A 12,387-nucleotide genomic window follows, 5' to 3' on the forward strand; every position below is an offset into this window, starting at 1 on the left:
AGCCCATTAGAGACTCGGTCAGCATCCTCACATCACAGACTGCCTAGCACATACCAAAATTCCAGACCCTCAGAAGGAAAGGAAATGTTCTGCTTAAATCACATTGTTTGTACAAGCAGCCATATCCGTTAGGCAGTGGTGGGGACATTCCTGAACTCCAGATTCCCAGATGGCAGCCAAGGGCCAACCTTGCAAGCTTCCCTGTCTAAGTATAGCAGTCTCAGTGTTGCTCTGTTAACCCGTTTCTTGGCATATTGCCCCCTCTCCCTTTTTCTCTAGTCTTCCATTTGGATTTGGTATTAAACCTATTTTGGAACTTATCATTTCTCTATTTCTCTTACCATATTTCCATTGTTAGCTCTTCATGCTGCATTTTGGGTGATTTCTCAAGATCTGTCATCTAATTTGTTAAATCTGTCTTTATCTGTGACTAGATAGAAGTAGTAGTTAGAAGTTCAACTTCTATCTACTGTTCAACCTCTTTATTTAGAGTTTTTAAAATAATGCCTGTATATAATTTTCCTAGTTTTTTCCCCCATAGTCTAGTTCTTACCTTATTTCTTTGAATAGTTGAAATATATTTATTTTGAAGTTCACATGGTTCTACTAGCTACAGTTCTAGGAATGTGAGTATCTTTAAATGTATCTGCTGATTCTCTTTCATGACGGGTCATTTCCTTGTGAAGTTGTTAATTTTTTACTGTGAACTCTTCAGTGAAAATTGGTATTCCATAGATATCCTGTGATTCCTAAGCTATAAAAACATAATATATCTTTTGGAAAGCTTGCCACTACTAGGAACCTACTAATACAGGACCAATTTTTAGTTTAATTTTTCAGCTTATGGGCTCTGTACTACACTTATAATCATTTGGATTGAGTTATAGAACTAGGCTTTTGATTTTTTTAAATTTTATTAAGGTATAGGTGATTTACAATGTTGTGTTTAATTTCTTCTGTACAGCAAAGTAACTCAGTTATACATATATATTCTTTTCCATTATGGTTTATGACAGGATATTGAATATAGTTCCCTGTGATATACAGTAGGACCTTGTTGTTTATCCATTCTATACATAATAGTTTGCATCTGCTAGTCCCAAACTCCCAATCCATCCCTCCCCCGTGCCCCCTCCACCTTGGCACAGAGACCCTGGAACAGACCACAAGTCTGTTCTCTATGTCTGTGAGTCTGTTTCTGTTTCATAGATAGGTTCATTTGTGTCATATTTTAGATTCCACATATAAGTGATATCATATGGCTTTTGTCTTTCTCTTTCTGACTTCACTTAGTATGATAATCTCTAGGTCCATCCATGTTGCTTCAAATGGCATTATTTCATTCTTTTTATGGCTGAGTAATATTTCAGTGTGTGTGTGTGTGTGTGTGTGTGTGTGTGTGTGTGTGTGTGTGTGTATGCAACATCTTCTTTATCCATTCATCTGTCAATGGACATTTAGGTTGCTTCCATATCTTAGCTATTATTAATAGTGCTGCTATGAACATAGGTGTGCATATATCTTTTCGAATTATAGTTTTGTCCAGATATATGCCCAGGAGTGGGATTGCTGGATCATATAGCAACTCTATTTTTAGTTTTTAGAGGAACCTCCATACTGTTCTCCATAGTGGCTGCACCAAGTTACATTCCCACCAACAGTATAGAAGGGTTCCCTTTTTTCCACATCCTAATGCAGCTTTTGTTATTTGTAGACTTTTTAATGATGGCCATTCTGACCGGTGCGAGGTGGTACCTCATTGTAGTTTTGATTTGCATTTCTCTAATAATTAGCGATGTTGAGCATCTTTTCATGTGCCTATTGGCCATCTGTATGTCTTCTTTGGAGAAATGTCTATTTAGGTCTGCCCATTTTTTTTATTAGGCCGTTTGTTTTTTTGTTATTGAGTTGTATGAGCTCTTTGTATATTTTGGAAATTAAGCCCTTGTCGGTCACATCACTTGTAAATATTTTCTCCCATTTCATAGGTTGTCTTTTCATTTTGTTTATGGTTTCCTTTGCTGTGCAAAAGCTAATGTTTGATTAGGTTCCATTTGTTTATTTCTGCTTTCATTTCTATTGCCTTGGTAGACTGACCTAAGAAAACATTGGTAGGATTTATGTCAGAGAATGTTCTCTTCTAGGAGTTTTATGGTGTCCTGTTTTATATTTAAGTCTTCAAGCTATTTTGAGTTTATTTTTGTGTGTGGTGTGAGGGTGTGTTCTAACTTCATTGATTTACATGCAGCTGTCCAACTTTGCCAAAACACCTTGCTGAAGAGACTGTCTTTTCTCCACTGTATATTCTTGGCTGCTTTGTCAAATATTAATTGACTGTAGGTGTGTGGGTTTATTTCTGGGCTCTCTATTCTGTTCCATTGATTCATATATCTGTTTTTGTGCCAATATCATGCTTTTTTTTTTAACATCTTTATTGGGGTATAATTGCTTTACAGTGGTGTGTTAGTTTCTGCTTTATAACAAAGTGAATCAGTTATACATATACATATGTTCCCATATCTCTTCCCTCTTGCGTCTCCCTCCCTCCCACCCTCCCTATCCCACCCCTCCAGGCGGTCACAAAGCACGGAGCTGATATACCTGTGCTATGCGGCTGCTTCCCACTAGCTATCTACCTTACGTTTGGTAGTGTATATATGTCCATGCCTCTCTCTCGCTTTGTCACGGCTCACCCTTCCCCCTCCCCATATCCTTAAGTCCATTCTCCAGTAGGTCTGTGTCTTTATTCCTGTCTTACCCCTAGGTTCTTCATGACATTTTTTCTTAAATTCCATATATATGTGTTAGGATACGGTATTTGTCTTTCTCTTTCTGACTTACTTCACTCTGTATGACAGACTCTAGGTCTATCCACCTCATTACAAATAGGTCAATTTCGTTTCTTTTTATGGTTGAGTAATATTCCATTGTATATATGTGCCACATCTTCTTTATCCATTATCCGATGATGGGCACTTAAGTTGTTTCCATCTCCGGGCTATTGTAAATAGAGCTGCAATGAACATTTTGGTACATGACTCTTTTTGAATTTTGGTTTTCTCAGGGTATATGCCCAGTAGTGGGATTGCTGGGTCATATGGTAGTTCTATTTGTAGATTTTTAAGGAACCTCCATACTGTTCTCCATAGTGGCTGAACCAATTCACATTCCCACCAGCAGTTGAAGAGTGTTCCCTTTTCTCCACACCCTCTCCAGCATTTATTGATTCTAGATTTTTTGATGATGGCCATTCTGACTGGTGTGAGATGATATCTCATTGTAGTTTTGATTTGCATTTCTCTAATGATTAATGATGTTGAGCATTCTTTCATGTGTTTGTTGGCAGTCTGTATATCTTCTTTGGAGAAATGTCTATTTAGGTCTTCTGCTCATTTTTGGATTGGGTTGTTTGTTTTCTTGTTATTGAGCTGCATGAGCTGCTTGTAAATTTTGGAGATTAATCCTTTGTCGGTTGCTTCTTTTGCAAATATTTTCTCCCATTCTGAGGGTTGTCTTTTGGTCTTGTTTATGGTTTCCTTTGCTGTGCAAAAGCTTTGAAGTTTCATTAGGTCCCATTTGTTTATTTTTGTTTTTATTTCCATTACTCTAGGAGGTGGGTCAGAAAGGATCTTGCTGTGATTTATGTCATAGAGTGTTCTGCCTATGTTTTCCTCTAAGAGTTTGATAGTTTCTGGCCTTACATTTAGGTCTTTAATCCATTTTGAGCTTATTTTTGTGTATGGTGTTAGGGAGTGATCTAATCTCATACTTTTACATGTACCTGTCCAGTTTTCCCAGCACCACTTATTGAAGAGGCTGTCCTTTCTCCACTGTACATTACTGCCACCTTTATCAAAGATAAGGTGTCCATATGTGCATGGGTTTATCTCTGGGCTTTCTATCCTGTTCCATTGATCTATCTTTCTGTTTTTGTGCCAGTACCATACCGTCTTGATAACTGTAGCTTTGTAGTATAGTCTGAAGTCAGGGAGCCTGATTCCTCCAGTTCCTTCTTTCGTTCTCAAGATTGCTTTGGCTATTCGGGGTCTTTTGTGTTTCCATACAAATTGCAAAATTTTTTGTTCTAGTTCTGTGAAAAATGCCAGTGGTAGTTTGATAGGGATTGCATTGAATCTATAGATTGCTTTGGGTAGTAGAGTCATTTTCACAATGTTGATTCTTCCAATCCAAGAACATGGTATATCTCTCCATCTATTTGTATCATCTTTAATTTCTTTCAGCAGTGTCTTATAATTTTCTGCATACAGGTTTTTTGTCTCCTTGTGTAGGTTTATTCCTAGATATTTTATTCTTTTTGTTGCAATGGTAAATGGGAGTGTTTTCTTGATTTCACTTTCAGATTTTTCATCATTAGTATATAGGAATGCCAGAGATTTCTGTGCATTAATTTTGTATCTTGCTAGTTTACCAAATTCATTGATTAGCTCTAGTAGTTTTCTGGTAGCATCTTTAGGGTTCTCTATGTATAGGATCATGTCATCTGCAAACAGTGACAGCTTTACTTCTTCTTTTCCGATTTGGATTCCTTTTATTTCCTTTTCTTCTCTGATTGCTGTGGCTAAAACTTCCAAAACTATGTTGAATAAGAGTGGTGAGAGTGGGCAACCTTGTCTTGTTCCTGATCTTAGTGGAAATGCTTTCAGTTTTTCACCATTGAGGATGATGTGGCCTGTGGGCTTGTCATATATGGCCTTTATTATGTTGAGGAAAGTTCCCTCTATGCCTACTTTCTGCAGGGTTTTTATCATAAATGGGTGTTGAATTTTGTCAAAAGCTTTCTCTGCATCTATTGAGATAATCATATGGTTTTTCTCCTTCAATTTGTTAATATGGTTTATCACATTGATAGATTTGCGTATATTGAAGAATCCTTGCATTCCTGGAATAAACCCCACTTGATCATGGTGTATGATCCTTTTAATGTGCTGTTGGATTCTGTTTGCTAGTAATTTGTTGAGGATTTTTGCATCTATGTTCATCAGTGATATTGGCCTGTAGTTTTCTTTCTTTGTGACATCCTTGTCTGGTTTTGGTATCAAGGTGATGGTGGCCTCGTAGAAGGAGTTTGGGAGGGTTCCTCCCTCTGCTATATTTTGGAAGAGTTTGAGAAGGATAGGTGTTAGCTCTTCTCTAAATGTTTGATAGAATTCGCCTGTGAAGCTATCTGGTCCTGGGCTTTTGTTTGTTGGAAGATTTTTAATCACAGTTTCAATTTCAGTGCTTGTGATTGGTCTGTTCATATTTTCTATTTCTTCCTGATTCAGTCTTGGCAGGTTGTGCATTTCTAAGAATTTGTCCATTTCTTCCAGATTGTCCATTTTATTGGCATAGAGTTGCTTGTAGTAATCTCTCATGATCTCTTTTATTTCTGCAGTGTCAGTTGTTACCTCTCCTTTTTCATTTCTAATTCTATTGATTTGAGTCTTCTCCCTTTTTTTCTTGATGAGTCTGGCTAGTGGTTTATCTATTTTGTTTATCTTCTCAAAGAACCAGCTTTTAGTTTTATTGATCTTTGCTATTGTTTCCTTCATTTCTTTTTCATTTATTTCTGATCTGATTTTTATGATTTCTTTCCTTCTGCTAGCTTTGGGGTTTTTTTGTTCTTCTTTCTCTAATTGCTTGAGGTGCAAGGTTAGGTTGTTTATTCGAGATGTTTCCTGTTTCTTAAGGTGGGCTTGTATTGGTATAAACTTCCCCCTTAGAACTGCTTTTGCTGCATCCCACAGGTTTTGGGTCGTTGTGTCTCCATTGTCATTTGTTTCTAGGTATTTTTTGATTTCCTCTTTGATTTCTTCAGTGATCACTTCATTATTAAGTAGTGTATTGTTTAGCCTCCATGTGTTTGTATTTTTTACAGATCTTTTCCTGTAATTGATATCTAGTCTCATGGCGTTGTGGTCAGAAAAGATACTTGATACAATTTCAATTTTCTTAAATTTACCAAGGCTTGATTTGTGACCTAAGATATGATCTATCCTGGAGAATGTTCCATGAGCACTTGAGAAAAATGTGTATTCTGTTGTTTTTGGATGGAGTGTCCTATAAATATCGATTAAGTCCATCTTGTTTAATGTATCATTTAAAGCTTGTGTTTCCTTATTTATTTTCATTTTGGATGATCTGTCCATGGGTGAAAGTGGGGTGTTTAAGTCCCCTACTATGAATGTGTTACTGTCGATTTCCCCTTTTATGGCTGTTAGTATTTGCCTTATGTATTGAGGTGCTCCTATGTTGGGTGCATAAATATTTACAATTGTTATATCTTCTTCTTGGATCGATCCCTTGATCGTTATGTAGTGTCCTTCTTTGTCTCTTCTAATACTCTTTATTTTAAAGTCTATTTTGTCGCATATGAGAATTGCTACTCCAGCTTTCTTTTGGATTCCGTTTGCATGGAATATCTTTTTCCATCCCCTTACTTTCAGTCTGTATGTGTCTCTAGGTCTGAAGTGGGTCTCTTGTAGACAGCATATATAAGGGTCTTGTTTTTGTATCCATTCAGCTAATCTGTGTCTTTTGGTGGGAGCATTTAGTCCATTTACATTTAAGGTAATTATCGATATGTATGTTCCTATTCCCATTTTCTAAATTGTTTTGGGTTCGTTATTATAGGTCTTTTCCTTCTCTTGTGTTTCTTGCCTAGAGAAGATCCTTTAGCATTTGTTGTAAAGCTGGTTTGGTGGTGCTGAACTCTCTCAGCTTTTGCTTGTCTGTAAAGGTTTTAATTTCTCCATCAAATCTGAATGAGATCCTTGCTGGGTAGAGTAGTCTTGGCTGCAGGTTTTTATCCTTCATCACTTTCAGTATGTCCTGCCACTCCCTTCTGGCTTGTAGGGTTTCTGCTGAGAGATCAGCTGTTAACCTTATGGGGATTCCCTTATGTGTTATTTGTTGTTTTTCCCTTGCTGCTTTTAATATGCTTTCTTTGTATTTAATTTTTGACAGTTTGATTAATATGTGTCTTGGTGTATTTCTCCTTGTATTTATCCTGTATGGGACTCTCCGTGCTTCCTGGACTTGTTAAATATTTCCTTTCCCATATTAGGGAAGTTTTCAACTATAATCTCTTCAAATATTTTCTCAGTCCCTTTCTTTTTCTCTTCTTCTTCTAGAACCCCTATAATTCGAATGTTGGTGCATTTAATGTTGTCCCAGAGGTCTCTGAGACTGTCCTCAGTTCTTTTCATTCTTTTTTCTTTATTCTGCTCTGCAGTAGTTATTTCCACTATTTTATCTTCCAGGTCACTTATCCGTTCTTCTGCCTCAGGTATTCTGCTATTGATCCCATCTAGAGTACTTTTAATTTCATCTATTGTGTTGTTCATCGTTGCTTGTTTCATCTTTAGTTCTTCTAGGTCCTTGTTAACTGATTCTTGCATTTTGTCCATTCTATTGTCCATTCTATCTCCAAGATTTCGGATCAACCTTACTATCATTATTCTGAATTCTTTTTCAGGTAGACTGCCTATTTCCTCTTCATTTGTTAGGTCTGGTGCATTTTTATCTTGCTCCTTTGTCTGCTGTGTGTTTTTCTGTCTTCTCATTTTGCTTATCTTGCTGTGTTTGGGGTCTCCTTTTTGCAGGCTGCAGGTTCGTAGTTCCTCCTGTTTTTGATGTCTGTCTCCAGTGGCTAAGGTTGGTTCAGTGGGTTGTGTAGGCTTCCTGGTGGAGGGGACTAGTGCCTGTGTTGTGGTGGATGAGGCTGGATCTTGTCTCTCTAGTGGGCAGGTTCACGTCTGGTGGTGTGTTTTGGGGTGTCTGTGGCCTTATGATTTTAGGCAGCCTCTCTGCTAATGGGTGGGGTTGTGTTCCTGTTTTGCTAGTTGTTTGGCATAGGTTTTCCAGCACTGTGGCTTGCTGGTCATTGAGTGAAGCTGGGTGCTGGTGTTAAGATGGAGGTCTCTGGGAGATTTTCGCCGTTTGATATTATGTGGAGCTGGGAGGTCTCTTGTTGACCAGTGTCCTGAAGTTGGCTCTCCTACCTCAGAGGCAGAGCCCTGCCTCCTGGCTGGAGCACCAAGAGCTTTTCATCCACACGGCTCAGGATAAAAGGGAGAAAAAGTAGAGGGAATTAGTAGAAGTATGAGGAAAGAAAGAAGGAAAGGAGGGTAGGAAGGAAGGAAGAAAGAAAGAAAGAAGCAAAGAAGGAAAGAAGGCAAGAAGGAAAGAAAGGAGGGAGGGAGGAAGGAAGGAGGGAAAGAAGGAAAAAAGACAGAAAGAAAGAAGATACAGTAAAAATAAAATAAAGTATAATAAAGTTATTGAATTAAAAAATCCTTATTTAGAAAAAAAAAGGGACGGATAGAACCTTAGGACAAATGTTGTAAGCAAAGCTATACAGACAAAATCTTACACAGAAGCATACACATACACCCTCACTAAAAGAGGTAAATGGGGAAAAATCATAAATCTTGCTGTCAGAGACCACCTCCTCAATTTGGGATGATTCGTTGTCTAAAGGAGGGAAGGAAGGAAGGAAAGAAAGAAAGAAAGAAAGAACGAAGGTAAAGTATAATTACGTTATTAAAATTAATTATTAAGAAAAAAATTTAAAAAAAACATGGACGGATAGAACCCTAGGACAAATGGTGGAAGCAAGACTATACAGACAAGATCTCACACAGAAGCATACACATACACATTCACAAGAAGAGGAAAAGGGAAAAAATCATAGATCTTGCTCCTAAAGTCCACTTCCTTAATTTGGGATGTTTGGTTGTCTATTCAGGTATTCCACAGATGCAGGGTATATCAAGTTGATTGTGGAGCTTTAATCCGCTGCTTCTGAGGCTGCTGGGAGAGATTTCTCTTTCTCTTCTTTGTTCTCACAGCTCCCAGGGCTCAGCTTTGGATTTGGCCCTGCCACTGCGTGTAGGTCGCTGGAGGGCGTCTGTTTTTTGCTCAGACAGGATGGGGTTAAAAGAGCCGCTGATTCGGGGGCTCTGGCGCACTCAGGCCGGCGGGGAGGGAGGGGCACGGAGTGCGGGGCGGGCCTGCGGTGGCAAAGGCCGGCGTGACTTTGCACCAGCCTGAGGCGCGCTGTGCGTTCTACCGGGGAAGTTGTCCCTGGATCCCGGGAACCTGGCAGTGGCGGGCTGCACAGGCTCCGCGGAAGAGGGGTGTGGAGGGTGACCTGTGCTCGCACACAGGCCCCTTGGTGGCGGCAGCAGCAGCCTTAACGTCTCCCGCCCGCCTCTGGGGTCCGCGCTTTTAGCCGCGGCTCGCGCCCGTCTCTGGGGTCCGCGCTTTTAGCTGCGGCTCGCGCCCGTCTCTGGGGTTCGCTCTTTTAGCCGCGGCTCACTCCCGTCTCTGGAGTTCCTTTAAGCAGCGTTCTTAAACCCCTCTCCTCACGCCCCAGGAAACAAAGAGGGAAGGAAAAGTCTCCTGCCTCTTCGGCAGGTGCAGACTTTTCCCCGGACTCCCTCCCGGCTAGCCGTGGTGCACTAACCCCTTCAGGCTATGTTCAAGCCGCCAACCCCAGTCCTCTCCCTGCGCTCCGTCCGAAACCGAAACCCGAGCCTCAGAGCCTCAGCTCGCAGCCCCGCCCGCCCCGGCGGGTGAGCAGACAAGCCTCTCGGGCTGGTGAGTGCCGGTCGGCACCGATCCTCTGTGCGGGAATCTCCCCGCTTTGCCCTCCGCACCCGTTGCTGTGCACTCTTCCGCGGCTTCGAAGCTCCCCCCTCCGCCTCCCGCAGTCTCCGCCCGCGAAGGGGCTTCTTAGTGTGTGGAAACTTTTCCTCCTTCACAGCTCCCTCCCACTGGTGCAGGTGCCGTCCCTATTCTTTTGTCTCTGTTTTTTCTTTTTTACTTTTGCCCTACCCAGGTACGTGGGGAGTTTCTTGCCTTTTGGGAGGTCTGAGGTCTTCTGCCAGCCTTCAGTAGGTGTTCTGTAGGAGTTGTTCCACGTGTAGATGTATTTCTGGTGTATCTGTGGGGAGGAAGGTGATCTCCGCGTCTTACTCTTCCGCCATCTTCCGCCTTCCCCTTTGATGTGATTTTAAAAGGGGTTGTTTATTTACTTTCCCTTTCTGATATTTCACTGTTAGTGTAAAGAAATGTAACTGATTTCTGGATGTTAATCTTATATCCTGCTACCATGCTGAATTTATCAGTTCTAGTAGTTTTTGTGTGGAGTCTTTAGGGATTTCTATATATAGTATCATATCAGGCTTTTGATTTCTTATATATAACATCCTTCTTTCCAGTTTCCTTGACCAGTGGGGAATCTTTCTAGTTCCTGTTTAACACACATGGATGCCCTTTGTGGCTCCTACTTTTAGTGCAAATTATATTCTAGTTTCCTGAACATTTGTGCCCTGTGGTCTGGATTTCCCTGCAAATCTTCAACCTTCAGTTTCTGTTCACCCCATCCCTTTAAACTCTCACTTCAGTTTTGACACCTAAAAACTTTCTTTTCTTGGTTTTGAGCTTGACTGGGTATTAAATTATTTTCTGTTAAATGTGGGCCAGCATTTGTTTGTATTTACAGTTGAGGGAGGTGGTGGTGGTGGAGCATAGGGAGGTTTCATCCACATCAGCTCAGGTCCATTAATAGGAGTTCACAGCAGGGCATTTATGAATGAATTTTATGCCATAACATTATAGTAGAAATATTTACGAATTTGATGATTCATTGCATTTTTTTCCCTAGAATTCTGGCAAGTTGGTGACCCAACAGATAATCATAAGGAAAGCCAAGACAAACCTCTGTGGCAAGCTGCATCCGTTGATAAGGAAACACTGAAGGATGGAAGTGGCCCAAAATCCAGAACATACAGAAAAATCATTTATCCAAGCACAAACTTTGTTTCTATAAGACAAAGACTCCCTAAATATGATTCATGGGGAAAGTGTTCAAAACATAATTTAAATTTTCTTAGTCAAAGTAGAAGCTATGTAAGAAAGAAAAATGATGAATGTAAGGCATATTGGAAATTATGCTTCCATTCTAATCTTGATAAAGCTCAACCTGGAGAGAAATTCTTTGAGCTTAATGAACATGGAAAAGCCTTCCACCATAAGCAATCCCTTAATAAAAGTCCAAGAATTCAAACTGGGGAGAAATTCTATAAATGTTCTGAATGTGGAAAAGTATTTATCCAGAAAGCAAACCTTGTTGTACATCAGAGAACTCACACCAGAGAGAAACCTTACGAATGCTGTGAATGTGCAAAAACCTTCAGCCAAAAGTCAACCCTCATTGCACACCAGAGAACTCATACAGGGGAGAAGCCGTATGAATGCAGTGAATGTGGGAAAACATTTATCCAGAAGTCAACTCTGATTAAACATCAGCGAACTCATACAGGAGAGAAACCATTTGTATGTGGTGAATGTGCAAAAGCTTTTAAGAGTTCATATCACCTTATTAGACATGAAAAAACACACATTAGACAAGCATTTTATGAAGCTATCAAATGTGGGAAGTCCAGCCTTACACATCAAAGGACTCATACAGGTGAGAAACCTGAGTGCAATAAACATGGGAAAGCCTTTGATGAGACGCCCACCCCCATTAAACATCAAGGAACTCATACAAAAGAGAAACCTTATGAGTGCAGTAAATGCGGAAAAGTCTTCAGGGGAAAGTCACACCTTTCTGTTCATCAGAGAGTTCATACAGGAGAGAAACCCTATGAATGCAGCATATGTGGGAAGACTTTCAGTGGAAAATCACACCTCTCTGTCCATCAGAGAACTCATACAGGAGAGAAACCTTATGAATGCAGAAGATGTGGGAAAGCATTTGGTGAGAAGTCAACCCTTATTGTACATCAGAGAACTCATACAGGAGAAAAACCCTATAAATGCAACGAATGTGGGAAAGCCTTCAGTGAAAAGTCACCACTGACTAAACATCAGAGAATTCATACAGGAGAGAGACCCTATGAATGCAGTGACTGTAGGAAAGCATTCAGTAGGAAATCAACTCTCATTAAACATCAGAGAATTCATACAGGAGAAAAACCCTATGAATGTAGTGAATGTGGCAAAGCCTTCAGTGTGAAATCAACTCTCATTGTACATCACAGAACTCATACAGGAGAGAAACCTTATGAATGCAGAGAATGTGGCAAAGCCTTCAGTGGGAAGTCAACACTCATTAAACATCAGAAAAGTCATACAGGAGAGAAAACCTATTAAGATACTTTACTGTGAGATAATTTCACTAGTTACACCTCATTATATTATATATCAATTCATCCTGGGGAGTAACCTTATAAATATCAAAAAATGTCAAAAACTCTTCATATATTATTTAATGTTCATTTAACTTAATAAAAGGCACAAAAGTATAATTCCAGAAGGATATAATAAATGTGATCAATTTTTCATGCAGAATTCTTACACAAGTGGAGAACTGTA

At 39.8% G+C, this 12,387-nt stretch overlaps 1 protein-coding gene across 1 annotated transcript in view; it reads left to right on the forward strand.

Annotated features, from left to right (window-relative positions):
- The window catches only part of ZNF674 (zinc finger protein 674), a 36,117-nt gene extending 23,952 nt beyond the window's left edge, over positions 1 to 12,165 (forward strand). Inside the window, exon 4 of the mRNA XM_067722821.1 lies at positions 10,673 to 12,165. Within this exon, the coding sequence (XP_067578922.1) occupies positions 10,673 to 12,165 (1,493 nt within the window). The remainder of the gene's footprint in view (positions 1 to 10,672) is intronic.
- Positions 12,166 to 12,387: the final 222 nt, after the last annotated feature.

This window comes from Pseudorca crassidens, chromosome X (genome assembly GCF_039906515.1).
Source record: "Pseudorca crassidens isolate mPseCra1 chromosome X, mPseCra1.hap1, whole genome shotgun sequence".
Taxonomy (NCBI): Eukaryota; Metazoa; Chordata; class Mammalia; order Artiodactyla; family Delphinidae; genus Pseudorca; species Pseudorca crassidens.